We start from the raw sequence: 25721 nt of genomic DNA on the forward strand, positions 1-25721 counted from the left end.
AATTCGATATAAGCGACCACCCGAGAAAATCTAAAGCAGTCGAGCTTTCATTGCTCCGCAACTGCGAGAAGTCGAAAATACAATGTATTACGTGAAGCAAAACTTTATTCAGGTGTAAAAAAAGGCAGTGAACTCTGGCTGTTCCAAGTTCTTACCAGTGCGTGCAACCCCTGCTCTAATCTGACCAAGCACTGCACGACGCCACAGCCACCGCCCATGCATTCAACCTTTGGGGTATTTCAAATCTCGAAGGCAGTGGCCAATTTTATGGGGGGGGGGTTACGGAAGACTACAAGAGTATCGCGCTGCAAAGCGGTGCAAATGCTGTGGCTCAAATTGAGGTTGCGTTTGTAGTGCTCAAAAACGCTCCTTGTGGGCACGCAGCGCGATCGTGAAAAACTGATCGGTATTGAAGCAGGGGCTTTGCATGATTATTGGTTATTGGACAGTTTTATCCCCGAGGTGTCCAGATGTAGTTTGCAAAAAGAGTTTTTCGGCGCACTGTCGTCGATGACACTGTGCTATTTCTAGTTCGAGTGTCGGTGTTCATGCAGCGTCGCGTCCGCGCCGTTAACGAATGTCTAAGAACAAAAAACCCTACCATGCATTTAGACCATTTGTCTAGCTGGATGACGCGAATCGAGCATGACTGGTTCGAGGAAATCGTCGGGGCAACACCAGGTTGCGCTGACCTGCCATATGTTTACAGCCTGACTCGCCACTGGCGGCGCTCGGATTTTTCGTGTTTTCGGCGAGTTATCGATCGAGTTGCACAGTCAAAAGTTCAACTTGCGATGCAGGCAGATTATGGTGAGCGGCAAGCAAATTTCTAGACCAGCTTCCCCAAAACCGTCGTCCCTCCTCGCATCGAATACGGCAAAGGGCATGCGACCAGCTGTCGCTTGCAATGAGGCAGCAGCTCGACAACACCGTTGTTCACATTTGCAAGCACGAACTGCGGGTAGCCTTTTCGTTTGAAGCGAAAACTCTCAGGAATGACAGTTGTTCGCGCGCTTTCAATAGTTTTGTCAGCCAGCCAGGGGTTACAGCAGCCAGGGAGCAGCTCAGTTCGTTGCTTGGCGAGTCCATGGTTGGAGTCGTTGCTGAAAGCTCAGCTCGCTGACGACTAACAAGTGTGAATGGACTTGTAATCAGAGGGACACTTCTTTTGGGCTTTTTGGCACATTTCAGCGCCAGAAGTGCTCTTTAGAGCAGTAAAATTTTGCTCATCGAGTGCAACCCATGGAATGCTACAACGCAAGTTTTCCCACGGTCTTTTGGCCACTTTTCAGCGCGGTTTCTTGGCACCACAAAGTGTCACGAAAACTTTATTTTCGTGTGGATTCTATCACGGGGGACACCAGCAATGCGATTACGACCGATTCGAGCGCACTGCACCATGGAATTTGACAGCTTCTGTTCACTCTGCTGTAAACAGCTGGGGGCACTCGCTCAGTACCCGTTGCTAGGAAGGTCATTGATGGTAGGTTTGGCACTTTTGTGGCCTATATTATGCCTGCATGAGACTAATTCGTCGGCAGTATTAATTTGACACTGCATGCGCAAAAGGGTTGCTTCCGCTCACCACTTCGCTCTATGCAGGTCATGCCCTTCATGTGCTTTGAGTAATGCAACTTAAAATGCATGCGTTTGGGTCTGGACAGAAGAAATTTCGAATAAAGCGATATTTCGAGCAAAGCTATTTCGTTATAACGAGGGATTACTGTAGTACAGTAAAACCTTAACACTGCCAAACACCTACACAGTACGGTATGTTTGAAATGATCAGAAGCCAGATCGAAGTTTTGTCCTTCAGCAAACACAGACTGGATATCGACAGCCATGTGTCCAGTGAAGTTACACACACAAGGCTGCCTGCAGAAATCACCCCATTGAGGCCACGAAATTGGAAACTTTAAAATTCATTTTCGCTGCAACAAAACACCGCACCACTGCGAAACTTGGCACAAAGGACCAGAAAACAGAGGAGAACATACTGCAAAAGTTTGAGTAAAATCAGAGGAGGTAGAAACAACGCCCAAGTTAATCGTCTACAGTGTCGGTAGCTTGGCAATGCAGTATCAGCTCTGCTCATACTATGCCCACAGAACCCAGTTTGAGAACCCCTGCCCCTAGCATGACATATTTGGCTGGCAGGTGCCACCGTGAAATAAGATTAACCGCGACATCACAATCGGTCGTCGCCAGTAGCTGGAGGGCCTCGTTTAGGTGTATTTGCAGCTTCTATCTCGAGTTGGACCAGACTAGCCTCACAACCCTTTATAACATAGAAACACAATGCACTATCTAGAAAGCCATTGAAGCCAACCCACAGTGAGAGCACAATCTTGAAGAGTGAGTCCCCAATCGTCGAGGACTTTCACAGCAGCGGGGCAGGTCTTCACGCTCTTCACATACTTCACAAGAGACCGCTGCCGCTGGCTTGGGCTGACCCGTGTGTGAGCAGTAATGTCCTGCATGAACACAAAAAGGAACAAAACTATTTTGCACATAGATTTAGCAGTACCAGCAGAAACCCAGAACCATCATACTGAACCCTTAAAGACAGTGTTACACTGTTCACCCCAGCTTTCAAGCAGTGCGCATGTCAGACACATTTTCACAAGATTCCAGCTACGTCTGAACTTCACACCCACTTCTATGCTGTTGACAACTTTGTCACTCCTTTCTTGAAGGTACAGCTCTTCCATTAGGTCACTGAAAGCTCACCTCAGAGTCAGGCGCTGTTACATTTTGAGACTGAGAAGTACAGTAGCCGACGAGTAATTCGGACTCCAATAATTCAGACTTGTAGGATATTTCGGACCTCGATGAGGCGCCGTCAGTCACCCCATAGGAGCACATACATATTCGAAACGGATATTTCGGACATCAAAAGTCCGAAAGTTTGATTTTTCAAACTAATTTCAGTCGCCTGCGGGCCAAAATCGGCCATCTTATCAGCTTTTCGCCGGCGCAAAAGGTGCCATCTTGGATTGAGGTGGATTTACGCTGCAGTTGGATTGGCTTGACATACTTTCGGTACCTCATTGTCGCCAGCAGAGAACCCTGCAATCTCTGACACTTCGAGGTGGCAGCCGGATTGTCATCGCCGTCAACTTGTTTTTGTCGCAGACGTTGTCGCGGCCAGTTATTGCTTGTCCCATGCATTGTAAATTGTTTGTTGGGGGAAGGAAACTGTGCAGTAGCTATCTCGCATCTCGGCCAGAAGGAATAAAGGAGGGACTGAAAGAAGGAAGGAAGGAAGAGGTGCTGTAATGGAGGGCTCCGGAATAATTTCGACCACCTGGGGATCTTTAACATCGCACAGCACACGAGCGCCTTAGTGTTTCGCCTCCATCGAAACGCGGCCACCGCGGTCGGGATCCAACCTGGGTACTCCGGATCAGTAGCCGAGCACCCTAACCACTGAGCCACCGCGGCGGGTCTCATACGTTTGCCATTCGTCATTTCGTCAATTGGGTTCCTCTAACCACGTCCACCGAGTGGCGCTCAGTCTTCACGAAGTTACATCCGTTCGCCGTTTTGTGATTGCATCCGGCGGTTCCGCCGCTTTGAACGAAAGGTGCCTTATCTTTGCGTGTGTTTGACGAGCGGTGTGGTGCACACTCGGGTTGTGGACAACATGGCCTCGCTGGGTCCGTCAAAGAAGCGTGGGAAGTATTCCAACTAAATGCGGTGACCTTGCTGCCTAGCGTGTACAGTGAAAGCATGACTTTGGCGCAAATACAGGCGCAAATCGTCGCCAGCAAGAGAAATTTGTCGCGAGGTAAAATCAGTGACATTTATAAGCCGATTTCATCTCAATAAAGTGGTTTTTTTTTTTGTACTTAACAGATTTTTCAGACTGTTCGATTATTCAAGCCATTTTCCGGGTCCCTTCGAGTTCGAAAAATCGGTCGGTGACTGTATTAGCAGAGCCTGCGCTTTGGATTGCATGTTGAACTGTGTGCTCTCCATTGTGCTATAATTAATAAATTTCTGGGAAAGGTTTTACTAGACTCATGTTACTACGAGCAATCGATAATATCACAAAGAAATCTTACTACCGTATCTACTTGAATCTAGGCTGGAATTTTTTTTTTTAATCACTTACGAAAGTGAGGGGAGGATGTAGTTTGCCTGCAACAACTAGACACGTAACGTTATCTCATGGCCACAGACTTGCAGCTTGCAGGTTTGCAGGCTCCATTTTGCTTCGCGCGTTGTGAACAAAGATGTCATCGTGCCGTGCTTGCTAGTGTTCGTAGCCGTGTGAGCCCGAGAAGCGCCCGTGTTCTCAGCGCAATGACACCCACCGAGTGATGCCATTACAGCACGGCATTTAAGCGGAAGGTAGTTTTGAAGGCGGACAGAACTTCAAACCTACAAGCCCAGCGTGACTTCGGCGTGGACGAGAAGCCCGTGCGCCGGTGGCAGAAGTAACGGAATTAGCTTTTCAAGCGAATGGCCTTCACTGGACCCAAGAGCGGCCAACACCCCCAGGTAGAGAAGGATGTCGCCGACTTTATCAGGAAGCAAAGGAAAAGTGCAACGCCCATGACGACGGAGAAAATACAAGCAAAGGCAAGGGAGATAGGAAACGCTAGAAGCGTCACACAGACCCAATTTAAGGCCGGGAGCTGGGTCACTCGTTTCATGAAGTGTTTCGGGTTCAGCCTGCGACGGCAGACTTCCATGTGACAAAACCTACCCTACCCTACCCAACCCTATCCCCCCCCCCCCCCCCCCCCCCCCCCCTCCGACCTTGAGGAGATGCTGGTCGCATTCCAGCGCTTCTTTATCAAGAAGCTCCTGGAGACAGAGTACAGACTGGGGCAAATCAGTAACGCCGATCAGACCCCAGTGTAATTCAACATGCCTGTGGCGTACACAGTCAATGAAAAGGGTGCAAAACCGGTGAAAGTAAGAACTGCTAGGCACGAGGCGATGGCGCGCGACAAACACCTCCGACTTGGCGCAGCTGGTTGCCATGGTTACGGCACATGCGCAGAAGTGACTAGCGCGGACGGCCTGAAATGCGTTGCTGACTAGCCTAGTCTTTTGCTACAAAAAGTCTGAGCGCGCTCATAAGAATAGATGGATGAGTGGTGCCCTTGTCAGAGACTGGGTGAAGACCAATTGGCAACGATCTTCAGCAGATAGTTGCACAGAAGCAGTTCTCAACAATTTCCCAATTTTTTACAAATAGTGAAGTGGAAAAAAATGGTCCATATTTGTCCCCTTGGCACTAAATGGCGATAAAGAAAATTTGACTTTTTGATCCATTGACCTACATGGGTTTCGTCACTGAGTTATTTCTTCTAACCGCTTCATGCTGCTCGCACTTGTTCGCATTGTTGAACTTGTTCACACTACTTCTCCAGTCTTGGAGCACCAGCGGCGTCTGCGCCTTTGTTCAGAGTCCCGACTTTCACAGGGTTGTGTTTTTTGCCGATCAGCCAAACTTCACCCAAGACGCCAACTATTTTTGGTCATTTTTTTATCCTCTTGTATTCATTTGGAAGGGCTTCTTGCTGCTGGCAGTTCTGAATGTTCGACTGTTGATTTTCCACCCAAGAACAAACTCTACGTATGATGTTTGAGAATTACCACTAAATATTCAGTCGTTAAATGAACTACCGTATAAACGAGTGTAAGGGCTGCACCCGTGCGCAGGTCGCACCCTGTATCCCCAAAGGAAATATTAAAAAAAAAGATCCGAGTGAGGGCCGCACTCAAACCTTCCACAACCTACGCAGATATAGCCTTCAAAATATGTGTGCCGTGGTTTCTGAGATCAGCTCCAGCTGCGAGCAATGGTGGGCTTGATCGCGGAGGCCATGCACATGCAGAGGAGCTTCCAGGTGCCGCCCACGTTATGATCATCATCGTCAACTTTTTTTTCTCTGCCGTGAGCTCACACATATGGGCATCGGTATCACCGGCTCTAGCTTTTTGTGGCTGTCAAAGGCACGGGAGCCGTGGCACCGTTAGTTCACCATAGTTGCGGCGTTCATGTGCTGCTGCCGAGCTCTGCAATTTTAGCAACACATGCAAGCACCTCAACAGCAACACTGCTGGGAGTTTGCTCTCGAACACGGCAAGCGTGCGGCGGGTAGGAAATTCGGCGTGGCCAAGAAGTGCGTCCGATGATGATGCAACCAAAGGGATGCATTGAGGAACAAGCTACAAAAAGCGCGCCTTCTGAGGCAAAGGGATGCATTGAGGAACAAGCTACAAAAAGCGCGCTTTCTGAGGCAAGCTGTGCAAACTTCGTGAACTGGAAGAGCTGCCCCGCTATGAGATGGAAGTGCGGAACAACGGCTATGTGTTGACAACGGACATTCTGCACGCCTTCTTGTGGGATGAGCATGCACCAGAGAGCACAGCACCAGCTCCAAATCTGAAGACTCCACGAGTAATGACGAATGTAGAATAAATGCCGCTCATTCCCCGAATGGTGCGTATTTACTTGAAAAATTTTTTTTTTCACTCATCGCGTATATGGGCCGTACTCCGAAAATTTGCCCTCGGATCTGGAAAAAAAAAAAGTGTGGCCCTTACATGCGTTTATACGGTATTTGGCTTCTGCTCCCTCTCATTATTTATCTCAAATACCTCAAATGGAGTTCAGATGCAAATGTGAACACACTGCGGCATGAAGTGCTGTGTGCTCATCACACAGAGGGGCCCAAAGCAGGAAAATAAGACGATGAAAGCTTAGGAGGAGGCAAGTGCTGCACAGTCACTGATATACCGGCTTTTATCATTAGGCCATGGGTATTCAGATCAGAGGCAATATAGAAATTATGAACACAGCAACATTTATGCTTTAGTGCTTGGTTGACTGAGTGCAGTTAAGTATGGATGTAATGAGCCCCCTTGCTGAGAATTCCTCAATGCTGCAAAATTTTTCAATTCCCCAACACCGCCCCCACTGAAGTGCGTGTACACTACGGTCCACTGTTAAAGGAAACCTTGCGCAGCGTGGCCACTGCGCTCCGCGAAGCGCCCCCTTGAGAAGAGGTGAGAATCGGCTACACCAGGCGCATGCGCAATAACCGTGGAAGGTGGAGCCAGCCCTATGTCGTCTGCTACGGCGCTCTTTTGGCGCTTGGCTTGCTGAGGTAGAAACTCTAGAACGTGACGGGTGAACTAAACATACAAACCAGATTTTCCTCCCAGCTACATAAGGGGCGTGCGTTTCTGCAATATATTTTTTTTATTTCCGAATCTTCTTAGGCAATTTTACCGCGATGCAGTAGTTGCGCAGGAGAGACGTCTCTAGTTCTCGTCCACTTTCTGTTCTGACCCCACGAAAACCACCTCCTCTAGCTGCGGCGGGACTATTAGTGCATTTGGTCCGTCGCCCAACATCAACAGCCGACATGGTTGCGATATTCATACTCCAGAACGACAAACGGTGCAGCTGTAGGCAACGAGACAGGTTAATGATGCAGAAACACATAAAAACCTTGGTAATTCTATCCCCGTTAATTCGGATGATTGCGACTGCCTTCGAGGTCCCGCCAAACGCCTATGCAAGTCTATGGCATCGAATGCTCGTTTATTCGGACGCCCCGCGGCTGGATTCTGTTTATTAGACGGACTCCTGATGTGGTGACGTGCCGAGGTATGACCTGGTGGGCTCAAATATTAGTACTCTGCCCTGAACTGCATGTTGCATCGTTTCCTGCGTCGCTATCACTTCACGCAGCTGCAGGTGTGTTGGCAAATTTTCAGACCACCGTTGATAGGCCGAGAAAGAGTCCGGTCGCACAATTTCATTTTCAGAGCATCGCTGTCATGCAGCACGCGGCGGCGTGACTACCGCTCGCGCATATCAGACTCCAAGCGAAGCGTGTAGCTGCACGCCGTTTAGAACAATGATTGCCCGGTCACTGATCCTTCTTCATCAAGTTTTTCGAAGGCATCTTGCCCCTTCACAGCCAATGCGCACTTCCCTTCCTTCTGTCAGCGCTGCACTTCCGTTCTTTCGACGAGTCGAAACTCCACGCTTTCTACGTGCTGTTCGCCGTTTGAGCGGTAAAGCCGCCTCCAGTGCGAAACCACTTGCAAAAAAGCTCCAGTGGGAGCACCTACCATATACTGAAAGTAGCCGCAGAAACCTTTACCACGATGGATCAGTTCTGCTTCCGACACTCTGGATAGTGAAGGCAAATTGAAGAATTCGAAGGAATTACAAAAACTGTCATTTTCGCGCAGTTTTTGTCCTCAGAGAAAATGGCCATTGCGCAGTTTTTCACGAAATAAATTTACCTTTCACGCGAACTGTTTTCAGCAATTTTTCGGAACCTTTCGACAATCCTACATTCGGATAATTCGGCCGTTTTCCACTTCCTTATACAGTGAAAGCTCGTTAATTCGAAATTTTGGATAATTCGAAATAGTCATCGTGGTCCGGTCCGCAGTGCATAGAAGTCTATGCGCGTAACAGCTCGTTAATTCACTCAAAAATTAGCGCCGCCACCCATAATTCGAACTGCGCACCGCCAAGCGCCGCTGTTGAATACCATCGTTGGAAGCTTTCATGGCAGAACGATAGATGGCACAACCATCGGGGCGCCGCTAGGGTGCTGGAACAAGTACTAACCAGTCTTTCCTGCCGCGACTGCTTCGAGGAACGACGTTTTAGTGTTTTAGCCCTCGTTTTGCACGCCGCTTGCTGTGAGCATGTGTCTGCGAGATGTGTTCGCGTGGGAAATACTGCGCCAACACGGTGAAGGAGAAAGTGGCGATTTTACGCAAGGTGGACGAACGGAAGGCCAGCAAAGTGGAAATCGCGAAAAAAAAACGGGATTCCACCAAGCACGTGGTCGACCTACGTCCGAAATAGGAAGGCCATCGAGGATGCCCACGAAGCCGAAGATTTCACCAGCAACAGAAAAAGGCTCCGATTAGCCAAGTATCCGGAAATTGAGACCGCTGTGATCACGTGGGTGAAGGAAATGAAAGCGCAGACATTCCACTGAGCAGCCCAATTATCATGGCGAAGGCGGCCGATTTCGCCCTGCGCATGAATGTGGAAGATTTTGTCGCCTCCGAAGGATGGTTTCACCGCTTTCGAGACAGACAATCTTGTCTTCCGGGTGTTGTCCGGAGAAGCCAAACGCAGATACTTGTGCCACGTGGCAAAGTGGTGCTCTGCAGCAGTACTTAGAAAGCTACTCGACACAAGATATATTCAATGCTGATGAGACGGCTTTGTTTTATAAGCTCCAGCCCGACAGAATAGTAACATTTAAAGGGGACAGCTGCGCTGGCGGCAAGCGAAGCAAAGAGCGGATTACTGTTCTGGTCGCTGCTAATATGACCGGGATGGAGAAGGTCCTTTTTGTTGTCGGAAAGGCACAGAAGCCTCGGTGTTTCAAGAACATTAGGACACTGCCGACAGATTACGCCGCCAACAGCAAGGCGTTGATGACGGGCGAATTGTTTAAAAAATGGCTCCTGAAATTCGATCGGAGGATGGAGCTAGGGAAGCGTCAAGTTCTCCTCATTGTGGAGAACTGCTCGGCACACAAAGTAGACGCCGAGCTGAAAGCCACAAGGCTAGTATTTTTTCCCGCCAACACGACTGCAGCCTTGCAGCCAATGGATCAGGGGGTGAGCAGAAACATTAAATGTTTCTATAGGCGCCACATGATCGAGCGCAAGATTTTATGCACTGGAAACCAGAAGACCAGCACCATCACATTGCTCACAGCAATGCACATGTTGGTGCGTGCATGGGAGCAGGTCACGCCGTCCACAATTGCAAACTGCTTCCACCACTGTGGCTGCTGCCGGAAGTATGGAAGAAAGTGGCGACGATGGGAGTCCAGAGCCTCTGTTTGTGGCTGTGTGTGCTGTGCTGCAGGACGTTAGTTTTGATGATTACGTTGAAGTAGACAGCGATGCAGCAGTGTGCGGTGCCCGAAGTGATGAGGACATTGTCGCTGAAATTGTTGGGGAGCAATCTGTCCCAGAAGAGGCAGAAGACGAGGACGACGACGAGGAGCAAGAGCCCGTGCGTCCGTCCGCGGCAGAAGTTATGAGAGCGCTGAATGTCGCGCGCCTTTTCTTCAGCTTTGAAGAGGGGGAAGAAGACTCCCTGCGTCGCATTCGCGCGCTAGAAGACCGAGTGACTACGGTAGCCCTCAGAGAGAAGCAGAAGATGATAACAGATTGTTTGGCTAAATAAATGTTTTTCGGGCCCTCCGGGCATCAAACGCGTCCATTTTTGCTCACTTTCATTAGTTCGAATTTTGGTTAATTCGAACTGGCCTGGCGGCCCCGTGAAATTCGAATTAACGAGCTTTTACTGTACTTGGAATTAACGAGATTTTACTTTAATCACGATTGTATGCAAGAAATATTTTTCATGTTTTTTCCGCCCTAAACAAGGGTAATTTCAAAAACGAGAAGCCTTCGAAAGTGAAGTGCGTATATCGTGAATATTGCAATGTGCTTTAAGTACAAGATAACACTACTTCGCAAATCGTGGGTGTGAGGGACTTTATTCACAACAAATAAGGCGACTTAACGAGCGCTTCATCCATTTAGTAGCGTGTAACAAAGCCTTCAGCTTCGATGACTGCACTCATACGCGCGGGCAATGATCGGTACAACGCCTCGGTTAATGTTGTGTCACGCTTCAGCCGCTCCCATTCGGACTGCAGTCCACAAGTTGTCTGCAAACAGTCCGTGAAGACACTGGCGTGCCAGAGCAACCTTCATCATCCCCCAAATGTTTTCAATCCTCGATACGGCTTTCCTTCTTAGGCTTGTATGATCCGGTTAACAGTTTTGAGTGGCCTTTGTAACAACTATCAAATCACACATTGCAGGTATCCTCGCAGGCACAGCTGCGCGATATTCCATCTTTCGCTCTCTGGTAGTCTAGCCATCTCGAACTGCCAGACAAGTGAAGCCGCTGGGGACCGAGCAGCGTTTTATCACCGCCGTCCACATGTCTGGGAAATACAAAATGCCGCATCATCCCTTTTGCTACCGGGCTGCTTTCGAAATCAACGGCTTTCTGGTTATCTCCAGCTCAGTTTCTATGTTCTGCCTTTGTTTCAGTCTTTGATGCGAAAGTAGTTCGAAGAACGACATCCTTGGCGTCTGGCGGCGGAGCTGCGCCACGCTGTGGAAGACCACACGCGGCCAGCTGCTCCTTCCATGCTTTGTGCCCATGTGCCTGGTACCACCGATTGTGCACTCGTACGTTGCATTACGCGCGATTCCAAACATCGAAAATTTGTACCCTCATTGCTAAAGCAGAATGAAGCGGAAAATTTTTTTGCATGAAATTGAGGGTATTTCTGCATCATTAACCTGTCTTGTTGCCTACAGCTGCACCGTTTGTCATTCTGGAGTATGAATACCGCAACGATGTCGGCCATTGATGTTGGGCGACGGACCAAATGCACTAATAGTCCCGCCCCAGCTAGAGGAGGTGGTTTTCGTGGGGTCAGAACAGAAAGTGGACGAGAACTAGAGATGTCTCTCCTGCAGAACTATTGCATCGCGGAAGAAGTGCCTAACAAGAGTCGGAAATTAAAAAATATATAGCAAAAACGCATGCCCATTATGTAGCGGCGAGGAAAATCTGGTTTTTATGTTTAGTTCACCCGTCACGTTCCAGAGTTTCTACCTCAGCAAGCCAAGCGCCAAAAGAGCGTCGTAGCAGACGACACGGGGCTGGCTCCACCTTCCGCGGTTACTGCGCATGCGCCTGGTGTCGCTGATTCTTACCGCTTCTCAAAAGGGGCGCTTCGTGGAGTGCGGCGGCCACGCTGCGCGAGGTTCCCTTTAACAGTGGACCGTACTGTACTTGTGGACTCCACTCCATGCAACGAAGCTGTTGCAGCGGTTCACCTTGACACAATGAACTCACTAGGCCGACTATTACTTAGTGCTGCGTTACTAGAAATTTTGGCGAACTATGCGAAAGTTTCGCGACAATAAAATACAAACTGCTCTGACAGAAACGTTTGTGATCGCAAGAGAATGCTGTTGGCAACGCGCTGTGCCTCAGAGCGGTCGGCAGCACCCCTCTGTGGAAAATACAGCGGTCCGTGCCGTTTTCACTTTTCACAGAACAGCCACATATAGCAAAGAAGGCACAGGACGAGCAGTACCCAATTTAACCTCTGGTTTCCTTGCGTGATGCTGGTGCCGGTACTGGGTGCGTGGCAGAAGGAGGGACAGTGCAGAGTGCTGTTTACCAAGGCAAGTAGCTGGGCACACCAACAGAGGGGACAGGTGGGAAGAATCAGGTGCTACAAACTGCTCTGACAGAAACGTTTGTGATCGCAAGAGAATGCTGTTGGCAACGCGCTGTGCCTCACAGAGCGGTCGGCAGCACCCCTCTGTGGAAAATACAGCGGTCCGTGCCGTTTTCACTTTTCACAGAACAGCCACATATAGCAAAGAAGGCACAGGACGAGCAGTACCCAATTTAACCTCTGGTTTCCTTGCGTGATGCTGGTGCCGGTACTGGGTGCGTGGCAGAAGGAGGGACAGTGCAGAGTGCTGTTTACCAAGGCAAGTAGCTGGGCACACCAAGAGAGGGGACAGGTGGGAAGAATCAGGTGCTACAAACTGCTCTGACAGAAACGTTTGTGATCGCAAGAGAATGCTGTTGGCAACGCGCTGTGCCTCAGAGCGGTCGGCAGCACCCCTCTGTGGAAAATACAGCGGTCCGTGCCGTTTTCACTTTTCACAGAACAGCCACATATAGCAAAGAAGGCACAGGACGAGCAGTACCCAATTTAACCTCTTGTTTCCTTGCGTGATGCTGGTGCCGTTACTGGGTGCATGGCAGAAGGAGGGACAGTGCAGAGTGCTGTTTACCAAGGCAAGTAGCTGGGCACACCAACAGAGGGGACAGGTGGGAAGAATCAGGTGCTGCAGACTTCTCAGACTCCCCCTGCTCTCCCCAACCCAGCACAGCAAGGAGTAGGAAACTTCCATATACAACACTGTCCACCCGAAACGGATGTCAGCGCCAATTATTATGAGAGCGGCAGGAGGGAGGCCAACTGGAGCGTCATATTGTCGCCATGAAAACGGTATCCAGCAGAAAAAAAAACATCCTCGAAAGGGGTTCAAACCACCACCGGCAAAAATACAGCAGCTTCGCATCCCTATGCATCAATAACTCAGCCACAACCACTGTCCACCACGCTATATGCATACACGCAAAAATACAGCAGCTTTGCATCCCTATGCATCAATAACTCAGCCACCACCACTGCCCACCACGCTATATGCATACACAGGAATCATTCAATTTTAAGCATTAGTTGTTTTCCAGTCACTACACGTGCTGAAGTAGTTGAAACCAAAACTAACTGGCGTTTTCTACCCCTGGTGTAGTGGCCTCGCGTTAGCCATGCCAGAGATGGTGGCAGCTACCGTCTCAGTCGAGATGTCAGTGCAGTCGCGAAATGTTTCTCTATGTTTATAACTTCGAGTAGCGTGGGGCCACTGTGAATGTTTGCTATAGTAGGATACAACTCTTTAAAAAAAATTAGCCGATGATTATGCTTCTCAGTAATGCAATTTTTTAGCACAGCTGCTGTGGTACTCGAACCGTATGTGACCGCATACAGAACACGCAGTGCCGAATGGAGGCGGCAAGTTTCGATTAAAGAGTCCCTGAAAAGGGTGTTTGAGGTCGTCTATAAAATGCTCGCATTGTGTAGAGTACAGACCAATGAGCGTTCACGCCATGTACAAGACCTCAAAAGCGAGCCAATAATTTACAATATAATTTTTAAAGCTTCCGCGCCTAGCGGCAACCTGCGGTGATGGGCTTTCACCCAAATCCACGCTCGTTACGTCAGCAACGGACTGCTAGCATTGGTTCACATGCGTCTGTAGTCGGCGGAGAAGCGCTGACATTTCAGCGTGCAAAAGTTGACAAGAGAGGGAAAGGCGCAAAGACGAGCAAATTCAAATTTTGACTATATATAACTCAGCTTCCACAAAAATCATCTAAAAAATTCTTGCTGGAGGGTATTTGTGAAGCGGCGTCCTTTAGCATCCTAAGCACATCGCGTCTTTGTTGAGACCCCCTTTCACAGTCCCTGTAAGGCAGCGTGCACAGCATCCAGCCAGAGCGTTTGCAGCATGCGCTAATCTGGCGAGCAACGCATACATTATCGATGACATCGGTAAGCAGATGACAGCACACACTACTCTTCTTTTCACACTGCCGCCGTCCCCTTTCTCCTCCACTTTCCTCCTTGCGCTCTCTTCGCTATCGCTGTCTTTCATCCCCTGCTGCACTCTGCGTTCATTCTCTGTTATCCTCCAATGCACTCGTTCGCTCGGTCATGCCGAGGACAACACCAGAGCCCACCGCTCAATGTAGGAAGAGGTGCCTAAGAGCTGCGCACTAGCACAGCAGCTGGTCTAAAACAGCGCGGCTAAAACAGCAGCTGACCAATCACAACAGGAAATAAAATCAACTTTTTAATTTGACTATTTTAACATTCAAGGCACCAAAATTCTAGAGCTCATAATTTTTTTCTTCTTGTGGTTAGCTTCTTGTTTAGGTAACAAGAAAAGTTTAAAAAATGGACTAGTTTTTTGTCATCGAGGAATTCCGTGTGGTGGAGCTTCATTGCAGACTTACGTATGTTGCATCAGACTATAGGCAATTTCATCTACATTTATTTTCAATTTGGTTTCTGTTCTGAATTGTCCTTCAAGTCTGCACATAAATTCTGCATATAACGAAAACCTGCATATAATAAAAAATTGCACAATTTTCTCAATTTCATTATGAGCATGTGTTCTTGCTCGAAAGAGCACCACCAGCTCATTACCTCAAAGCCGCATATTTGCTTTGCACTTTGCCGATTCATCTTCGCGCATTTGGAATATAGTGACCTGGGCCAAATGACTTCCACGAAACATAAAAGCTGAATTTCATGCAGTGGTAGAAGTTTACAAGTACACATTTTGCATGTGCAGTCAGTGTAAGCCACATAACTGAGGAATGCCAGTCTCACCATATAAATTGACAACCATTAGTTTAAACTTTGCTTCATTGTAAATTGTGGGCTTAACATCTTGAAACGACACATGGGCTATGAGGAGCAATGAAAAAAATTTTCTACCCACACAGATTGGAATTTACAGCATTCCAATGCAAGCGTCGGCATCCTCAAGAGATACCAGGTCATAAACATCACTGGTAGCAACAAAACAGTGATGAAACCCTCCTACCCACTCAAAAGCATTAGCAAAAAGCTTCACAAATTTTCAACATTATACTCCCAGGCAAGACACCAGTTCTGGGAGGCAGATAACTTCAGTTGCAGAGTGCTCACCTTCATGACACGGAAATCTGAGCGCAGCTCATCTGTCAGGCCAGTCATGCTGCACAGCTCAGGCACTAGACACACCAGCCGTGCATCCTCCGACTCCTGTGGACAGGGGGCAAACGGAAAGAAGGCACGTTGAATTTTTAGCTTCTGGCCAGTTACTAAGCGTTGCAAGAAAAATATAAGCACGCTCTCTTTGTAGGGCAGCGGGACCAGGGACCCCGAAACCACAAGGAAGCGGATCTCCCCCACAATCACCCCCCCCCCAAGAAATGGAAAAATGAAGTATAACAATTTGGGGCAAGCGTGCTCCTGCACCCCTGATTGGACGACATAGCTACAGCATCCACAGTGCTACAGGCAACTTGCGAGATGGAGAAGTTGCCATGTAGGTTTGCTTTTTAGCGATAAACCAGATCGATCTGGATTTTTCAAAGATCTTAAGGAGCACATCAAAATTTTAAGGACTTTCAGGGGCTTCTGGTTTGGTTTATGGGAGTTTAACATCCCAAAGCGACTCGGACTATGAGGAACGCCGTAGTGACGGGCTCCAGAGATTTAGACTACCTGGGGTTCTTTGACATCGCACAGTACACGGGCCTCTAGAATTTCGCTTCCCATTGAAATACGACCGCCGTGGCCGGGATCAAACCCGCATATTTCAGGTCAGTAGCAGAGAGCCGTAACTACTCAGCCACCGCTGGCAGCGGTTCAGGGGCTTCTGAAACAGTTTCAAAAACCAAGGGTATTCAAGTTCCTGTGCGAACCCCACATATGTGTACCTTCCGCATACACTGCTGAAAGCAAAACCAGTTCAGCACAAACTCATTTTGCAGCCGCAATCCTATCTGCATTCACCAGCCAACACTAATAAAATGTCAGATAACTTACAGGTGCATCTTTCCTGACCTTGCCCCTGTGCATGAGCAGTGGTTGGTCATGGTCTTGGATCTCGATGTTGTAGATCCGCCTGCAGGGTTGCAAGGTGCATCACAAGAAATGAGCGCACAGCATGAAATGTAAATTTATGCAATGTCAAGACTTGGTTTTGATATTGGCTCAACTATAAACCATGCCTGGCAAAGCAACAGGAAACCGAAACCTGGATAGAATGATGAGAAAACTTCACAACATTGTTGGGAACTTGACCTTGCATTCTTCACTTCTTCAGCGATCGGTTCTTCAGGTGCGATCGCATAAACCAGGAACACCTATACAGAATCATGTTTCCAAACAACATGATCTAGTAAACTTTAGAAAATAACTAGAATATTCAGACAGGCACTTAAAAAAATATTCCTGTGCCTCCTTCAGTTCTCATCCTCAAAAGCTTTGTCACCATTACACCTCATACGGACAGGTAGGCACCCACTGCTATCAGTACAGTTATAAGAGCCAATAACAGACAATGTAACAAACAGGGAATAAGAACCATTTTTCGCACACTTGGTTTGCCACGCTACTTCTCCCATTATGTGTACCTCTTCTGTACCAGACAATGGGTATGAAGGACATCTGGTAATAAAGGACAAGTTATATTCGAATATTGGTCAACAATCTCACTTATAATAGACACTTCAGTTAAGATATGGCACCCCTGCTCACAAACCGTGGCCGCAGTCTCTGAGGTGGCAAGGCGTGATCACTCGGGTCGTATTTATTACAACTGCAACCAATGCAAGGCGCGTCAGCTAAGTCCAAAGCACAGAGGGGCTCCTAATGCGAGCAATGTGAAAAGAATCGCTTTTAACTGCACGCTCTAAGCGTGCAGGTTGCTAGCCTGTACCGACGATGGCACGTGTGTCTGGCAAGCTTCCCTGCAGCTCAAAAGAGGCAGCACTAAGCTGCTGCTGAGCATAAATTTCTGGCGAGAGCTGGTTTACTGCACACTGTGCTGTGCAGCTTTGTTTTTTTTTTTTTTTGCTTACATAGCAAAGAGCAGTTACAGTAAACACAGGCCTAAAGAAACGACTTTGCTTTCATTGCTTTCACGCATGGCGGGGGTTCTCTACGGCGATGATGACTTCCAAGCTGTTGAGCACAGCGGCGGGCAAGAGCTTCTTCGTCAGCCATAGCACAACAAACCACAGCTGGCGTGCACGCATGGTGCAACCAGCTGCTCAAACTTGGGAAGCGTGATGGTCCTGGCATCATTCCAACTGTGGCTCCTACCATCTGCTTCTCTTGTCTCTTAACATAAGGCGCGCAATGGCTCTGGCGTAGCGTTATCTGTGTCATCAGATTGCACTGGGGGGCTCCGTAAAAAGTGTGTCGCCATTAATAAAAGGCAATCGGCCTGCAGTCTGTGTGACCCACAAGTCAGGCTGCGAACCAACACACAAGGGAGCAACAATGCACGGCCCTATCAACCGCTTTGTGGTTTATGAGACTTTGGTGCTGCGCTGATCACCCACACTCACCCGCCACCATTTCTCGAGCGGAGCAAATTTACATCAGATGCTAGGAGAGTCCGTTGCTGAAGGCAATGATGCCCAGGAAAGCTTAATGAGAGGACATGCAGGAAGAAATGAGCAAACATGCCCTCAAACCTGGTTGGGAGTCCATGGTGTCACAACTTAAAAGCAAATCTGTGTAACCGTGCAACCACAATTAAGGCCAGCACCCCACAAATGAGTCGGCTCCATATGCAAGTCCGACTCCCCAAATTTCCAATGGCCATTTTTGAAGGCAGTTGACGTAGTTTGCGGAAACCTGTTCCCCCCCCTCCATTTCGACGTGGCCCATCTTCATTGTCGGCCGTCAGGACAGCACTGGTTGGGCGAGGAGGTAAGTTTCCCTCATGGGGGAAAGGGAACGGTGACGGGAGTGCCACCTCGTAGGATACGTGGAATTCTGTGGAACCGGACAGGGTCTCTTCAGGATCCGGCCAGCGTCGCGAGCGGTTGCAGCCGCAGGCTCTCATCACCTTCCCCGGCAGGCGCACGGGAATCCGTTGTGTCTTGCCGCTAGACTTCTGGTTCCAGGCAGCGAAGCAAGTTCAGCAAACGCGCGCTCTGGTCGCCTTCCCCAGCAAATGCTAGGGAATAGCTTTGCCCCAAGAATGCGGCGCGCACGGGAAAACTTGGCCGCCATTATCGGCGCATACAAACGTTCGCCGCTGATACCTCCAAAGTCAAGCCCCTGCCCCAGCCGGTAAGTCGGAAGTCCTTCTTACGTAGCCTTCTATTTCCGAGGAATGCCTCGATGTTTTGTAGCTAGCTGGCCCACTCTGTATTAATTGCAAGTGTAATAAATAGCACGTGAGTGTTCATGCTGTGTCGTCCCTTCCCTTTGTCCCTCGAGCGCGAACCCCATCCGCGGTTAGCGAGCGGGAACGCTGCATCCGCGGAGTGGGAGTGCGGGGGGGCGGAAGGCTGGTCCCCCCATATTTCCGCAAGTTTCGGTGAGTGTTACAAAGCTTCAATGAACATCCTTTTTCAAGTAATGACCTTATACATCAGAAATATAATTCACTTTGAAAATGCCTACTGTGCTGTTCAACTTACAGTAAATTTTCATTCATTCGAAAAATTCTGACCGTTGCCGGATTCCCGCCAAGCGCCCGTTTATGTCTATGGCAGTGGAACTCTTATTTGGACGCCCTCGGTTAATTCAGCACGGCTCCCAAAGTAGCGCCATGTCAAGGTGTGATCAACTCAACAATCTGCCAAATATTCATCCTTAGGCTTTAACTGAATATTACTTTGTCTCCAACACCCCTCTGACGTGCACGACGGCAGGCATGTTGATAATTGAGGGGCCTCCGTAGGCAGGCCAACAGAAAGTCTGGGTGATACATGTGGCAGCTATCTGCCACATGTATCACCCAGCCAACATTGCCTTGTTGCAGATTTTTAAAATTTTTCGAAGGTGGCATGCTGCTCCAGCGCCAATTGCACACTTTTTTGTTTTGAGCATGCAGAAACTCCGCGCTCGTCGCGTGCTGTCTGCAGTTTGTGCGATCCCACGTGCGAAGAAGCTTCAGCATTAACACGTCACATGATGAAAGAAGACGCAGAGACCTTTACCACCATGCAGCAGTTCTGCTTCCTACACTCCCAATAGTACACTAATTAAAGCACTTTACAAAACTGCGAAAAACTCCTGCTGTTACATAGCTTTCACCCTAAAAGGAGACGACCATTGCCCAGGTTTTTACCAAATAAATTCTGCTTTCATGCAAATGCTTCTTGGCAGTTTTGGGGCGGGGAGGAGAGGCCCACGGAAATTAGAAGAGGCCCACGGAGGAAATTAGGCCCATGGAATTAAAAATACACACGGACTATTTGATTTACGTATCACTCCGCCAACAGAGTGGCAAGCCGCCACGGGGCTGGCTGACGCATTGGTTTACTCCTCGTACCTACTGCGTTTAGTTCAAAAAAAGGCGGGAGCCGGGATGTTTAATCCTATTTAATTGGGGAAATCGGCGGCACAGGACAAAAATTCGAAGTTTCTAAGAATGCCTGGAACGTATTGAGTTCCCGCGGTAAAAAGATGAGTTTGGATTCCTTTTTAGTGCACCTTTAAGTGCACTGGTATCACACAGTGCACAGGCCTCTAAAATTTCGCCTTCATCGAAATTCGACCGCCACAGCCAGGATCGAACCCGCGTCTTTCGGGTCAGCAGCCGAGCGCCATAACCACTCAGCCATCGCAGTGGCACATGTGCAACCGAGTCCAGAAATGTCCACACTGATAGGCACAAAGAAACAGCGTCACACTCATACTTTGCCACTAACTCCAATCTTGGCATGCCAGGTCCAAAATGTTGAAGTGAAAGCAGCAAGCAAACTAAGGCTGTTGTGAATAACTCAACCGCTACAAACACAGACATGTACCAACTTGCTCAATTATCTGCTTTGGACCAAGGCTATGTTGCCTCACATTCCACTATTTGTTACTCTTTGATCACGACGAGCTCCTGCGAACAAAGGTCAATACTTCCACCATGCTCAGCCTGATCAATTTGCCTTCTTATGAAAAGCATTATCAGTATTTGTGATATGCTCTTTTGTCGTGGTAGCAAAAGCCTAGACAGTGTCTAGAAGCACGAACCCTGCAGGCACTGTGACGCCATCTGGCCACAGAACAAATGCCAAGCCCCCAGCTAAAAATGGACGCCCACTTTTGTAGCTTTCAAACGACACATCAAACAGCCCATGGCTCACTCCAGAGGTCCCTCTTTTTATGCAGGCTGCCAACAAAATATGTTGTTTTTCCGAAGACAACCTTTGTTTTAGTGCTGCTAAGCTAACACACTGCTCCAAGTACGAGTGAATGCTTTGCAATGGCAAGCCTGTCAGTGTACTACCATTTGGCTACCCAGAAGAAAATCCCAGGCCTCCTACTAGGAAAATTGCTTGAAGAAATGCTCCCTCACTGGGTGCAAAAGTGAAGGAAATAGCTCTGCTACCTCCTCCTCCACAAAAGCAGCTACTGCATTTTTCCTGGATCACATGACCACCAATGGCACAGTCCTTGCAGAGCCCACTCGCCATACGACATGACCTATGTGCACCATGTGCACCACTGGCCAGCAGGTGAACCCAGGTTTTGGGTGTTTCATTCAGTGACAGTGAACGCTTACAGTATCAACTAGAAATCCTCGCACAGCACTGCACAACAGGCACCAGTGAGGTAGTGCAAAATGCTGCCAAAGCTGCCAAATGCCGTGGCAGTCAAGCACCAATATGGTGCTTTGGCCAGCGTGCCATCACCATCACAATTGTAACGTAGGTGCCCAGTTTGCATCGCATGGGTTTCTATGAGAGCTACACAAGAACTAGTTCGCAACATTACAGCCCTCTGTAATGTAAAGCTAGGTACTATATAATAAATGTCAATAAGCATCCACTCATTTTGCTGTAACAGAACACTAGGAAACTGGAACCTTAGTAACAGTAAGTTCTAATAGGATGCCTAAGTCTACAGGGAAAAGGCAAAACCAGAGGCTACTTACTTGTAATAGTCAACGTAGGTGATCATCTCATCATTATGAAAAAGAAAAGTGGAGGTTGGCTTCAAGTCCCAAGCGATGTCATCCACACGATATGTGCGGTAATTGTAGCGTGTCATGACCACTGCACCCACGATGGCATGAACAGCTTTGGCCTTGTAATCTTGCGGATAAGCATTGTACACATCGAACCTAAAAAGAGGGACAGGGTGAAGGGCACATATTCGCAACCACATGCGAACACAAGCACTTTACTAGTAAATACAGTAGTCTGCCCATTATTTGGACCCCGATAATACAGACTTTGCTGCGATACCATCACAAACCTCATGGTAGAGTACATACACACGACCAATATTTTAGACTTTGTAGAAAGATTTTTCGGACTGCAGTCACTGATTGGTTTTCAGATGCGGCAAAACCTGGAAAATGGTTCAAATCAAATCGGCCAACAAACCATACTTCTACGGAAAACCACCTTTAAAAATTTCGAACTTTGCCGCTCCCCACGTTCCACTTGGTCGTGATAATATCAAACTGTATCTGAGCCACTGTCATGCTGTTGTCATATCCGCACCACCTCACTTAACGATGCCGGACGGTGCGATGTGGCCACAGGTCATGCTGCGGACAATGTACGCACCGCACGAAGCAGGCAAGTCTGTATCCACATGGGTAACGATGCTTCTTGGCAACAAGCGAGCACCTCCAAATACACCCGCTGCCCGTTGAAATCTCTCAAATTGGGGGCTCGAAATGGGAAATCTTTACGCTGCAACAAGACACCGCACCACTGTGAAAATTGCGCACAAAGGACCAGAAACGAAGAACGTACAGTGAAAGTTTCAGTAAAATCAGAAGAGGTAGAAAAAACACCGAAGTTGCCCTTTGACCCAGCTCGTTTGTGATGGCGGTCGCTTCCTCAAACAAGCAATAGGTAGCACTAGAGCAAGGTTCCAATGATCTCCAGGGTGCATGCTGTGCCGGATTCCGAAACTACAGGACTGATGGCAGTTTGGTTCACTTGTCAGTAAGTTGGGCTGTACTACAAGCGTGCAAGGCAGAATGGAGCACAGCTTTTCACCTCCACTAGTTTCTTATAGCTGACTATGCAATCAGTTTCTAACACGTGTACACGCCATCTTGCAGGACACTACACAGCAAATGCAGCACCAGGACAGGAGAGGAGGGGGTATGGGTCGTCTTACACAGCCCATTTTTTTTTTGGGGGGGGGGGGGGGGGAGTAACAAGTTGGGGACGGCCTCCTTACATACTGCTAGCCGCAAGCATCCCTGCGTCAGTCAGGTCAACCCTTTACCACCGGGAAATGTGCCATTCTAGATTCGATGTGCCATTACACTTGGATAGACATGATTGCCTCTGCTGCCACTTGGGGGAACGGCATGCTACACTTTCTGTGCAGCAACGGTAGTGCAAAAAACAACGTACGAAGAAAACTGTGTCATGGCAATGGTAACGCTACAGCAGGAGAATCCGTCGCCACTCGTACAATGAGGAGCAGGGAAGGGTGGGGTCATTGGAACATGTCAGAGCCGTCCACTTCCCACATGTTTCCTCTCTTGGTCAGCCCAGCCACCTGGAAACTGACCTCTTTTCCAGGGACGGACGAGCAATCCTGCGCAACCATGCCCCTTGCCACAAATGTCTGCCAAAATCGTGCACAGAGCACGTTTGTGCAGAGCACCAGCAATGGGCGTGCACTGCAACACAGTTACTGCAGGACTATTTACCCGTTCATGACACAGTTTGCAGCATGACCTGTGGGTAGCGCAAATGGTATAAAGTAGCCTGCAGTGAGCCACTAATGCCTGTGGTCCGGACATGACAGAAGTGTGACTGATTCAAATACAGGCTAATATTATCATTTGTCGGTGGAACATAACAGAGGGCAAAATTAGTAATAATTTTTGAGTTTATCTCAGCAAAGTGATTTTCTGAAGTTCACGGATTTACCAGACTATCTGATTATTGCGAACCAATCTTCAAGTCCTGCCAAGCCAGTGAAATTAGCAATTGTAATTTATGCACAACAATCTGCCTGCTGCTGCAATTTTGCATTGGATGAAGCCAATTCTGCAACTGGCTGAAGGCAAAGTAATAAATGGTAATCACACTTGAAGCCAAATGTCGATCTGAAAACATAAAGCACACCTTGAGAATGCTACCTTCTAATGTGCTTTATCTCTTCATCAAAGCACTAAGCAAACAAAGTGGCATGTTTTAATGGAGCACACCCACAAGAGAACACAAGGAAATGGGAGTGGCCGTCCTACTCACAGCATTTCACGTGCGGTGACGCTGCGCAGGACACGAAATGACACGTCACAATTCAGTAGAAGACCTCCTTCATACTCAGCTACAGACTGCACGTAGCCTGGCCACACCTCCAGCCTGTAACAGAAGAACACGAAAAGGCGGCCTTCGCAAAAACACACAATGCAAGGCTGAACATCAGCAATTAAAGGGACTATGCAATGAATTAAAAGTCACTTGCAAATGTTTTCAATGCTTAGAAATGATGCAAAGAAGCATCCACACTAAGTATGAGTGTTCGGAAGTGAGCAGGCAATTTATTATGAATTTTTAAAAACAGTGTTTTTTAAAATTCGCGGGCCGATCAGTGTTTTCGTAGTGACTAGTTTTGAAAGTAAAATTTTGAAAATATATGCCACTAGTTCTGCGACATCGGCAGGCCACCACACGCTGTCATTCGCTGGAGCCACGCAGCAACAACGTCACGGGCACACTTCCGGTAGCCGTGAAAGTCGTCTGCTTGTGCCGCCACGCTGGGCAGGTGCGACATGGTTTTAGACTGGCGACGGAGACAAAACCAGTCTGCTGACCAGGTCTTCGAGAGATCGGCCGCCGAGCACAAACATTCACCAAACATGAACTCAATTTACGTTCATATGAAGCTCTGGGATAGATGAATGTGAAAAATGTATCATTTCTGAGGATCATTGGTGAATACCGAGGTGCTGGTTTAAGTGATAACTATGATACAAGCAAATTGATCTCACAGCCGCTTGCTGCTGCTGCTGCTGCTTAGTGCGGCTCTCCTGGCGTCTGCTAGATCCGTTGCTAAAGCCGTCGCAAAAATCGAGCACAACTTTATTTTACTAAGGGACGGGCTTGGAGTAAAAGCAAAGTGACTAGAGTAGTTCATTTATTATAGCGCTCCGAAGCGCCCTCATCTACGGCATCGATGCGAAACCAGCTAGGCTTAGCGACAACCAGGGCAGAGGAAGCAGACCAGTTCGTCACCCGGCGCACCCGCAGGCAGCGGCGTTGCCGAAAGCTCGGTTCTTGCGCAGGCATGCTATCGTTGCTCGAATATAGCAGGCAGCCTTTCTGATAGCATGGCTATTTTGTCTTTTCTGGTGCAAACGTGAAGTACAGCGAGCCAGCTGGAGGGCCGACTAGCCTGGATCCTGTCGGCCGCGGTCATAAAAGTGAGCATAAGATGGTTTTTGACGTAAATCATAAACGTTGGTAAACAGAAATGTGAAAAATATATCCTTTTTGAGAATCATCGATTAATACCGAGTTGCTGGCAGATGCAACAACTGTGATACAAGCAAATTTCTTGCCAGAATCGCGTCGCAGCTGTCGCTGGCCCTCCGTGGTTGTCCGGCTCGCCTGACGTCCGCAGCTATCCGCTAGCTCCGCTGCCGAAGGCGTCGCGGAAACTGACCATATCTTTAGTTTATTGCGAGATTATGCTGTTGACAGCAAAGCAATATTAAGAGTGTACCTTTTATTATTGCCGGCGACTTCCGAAGCGGCGTCCGCTGCGCCTTCGATGCGAAAGAAACTATAGGCCTAGCGACAAGGGCAGTCAGGCAGCAGCGCAATTCGTCGGGCGGCGCGACCGCGGGTGGCGCCGTTGCCGAAAGCTCGCTACTTGGGCAGGCATGCTTTGTCGCTGTTCGAGTATATATCAGGAGATCTTTCTGATAATATGGCTACTAAGTCTTTTCTGGTGCGAATTTCTACACCAAGCCAAGCAGCTGTCTGTGACTGCTATGCAGTGGCAAAGCGTGCGCTTTGATTTGGTTTGGTTTTATGGGGGTTTAACGTCCCAAAGCGACTCAGGCTAGTAGGGACGCCGTAGTGAAGGGCTCCAGAAATTTCGACCACCTGGGATTCTTTAACGTGCACTGACATCGCACAGTACACGGGCCTCTAGAATTTCGCCTCCATCGAAATTCAACCGCCGTGGCCGGGATCAAACCCACGTCTTTCGGGTCAGCAGCCAAGCGCCATAACCACTGAGCCACCGCGGCGGCTGTGTGCGCTTTGAGCTTGGACCAAGAGGCGCATCGATGCTTGCCACCCCGAGAGCTCCTGCTTGCAGTGGGGCTGCAATTCGCAAGTGGCGATCGGTGCAGCA

The 25721-nt window shown here is 48.6% G+C and overlaps 1 protein-coding gene across 1 annotated transcript in view; it reads right to left on the reverse strand.

Annotated features, from left to right (window-relative positions):
- LOC144115608 (piwi-like protein 1) overlaps window positions 1-25721 on the reverse strand; it is a 132323-nt gene that overhangs the window by 45115 nt on the left and 61487 nt on the right. The window contains exons 8-12 of the mRNA XM_077650029.1: window positions 23606-23719; window positions 21310-21498; window positions 16239-16317; window positions 15354-15449; window positions 2334-2474 (exon numbers count right to left, since the gene is read on the reverse strand). Of these exons, the coding sequence (XP_077506155.1) occupies window positions 2334-2474; window positions 15354-15449; window positions 16239-16317; window positions 21310-21498; window positions 23606-23719 (619 nt within the window). The remainder of the gene's footprint in view (window positions 1-2333; window positions 2475-15353; window positions 15450-16238; window positions 16318-21309; window positions 21499-23605; window positions 23720-25721) is intronic.

Source organism: Amblyomma americanum, chromosome 1 (genome assembly GCF_052857255.1).
Source record: "Amblyomma americanum isolate KBUSLIRL-KWMA chromosome 1, ASM5285725v1, whole genome shotgun sequence".
NCBI classification, from domain to species: domain Eukaryota; kingdom Metazoa; phylum Arthropoda; class Arachnida; order Ixodida; family Ixodidae; genus Amblyomma; species Amblyomma americanum.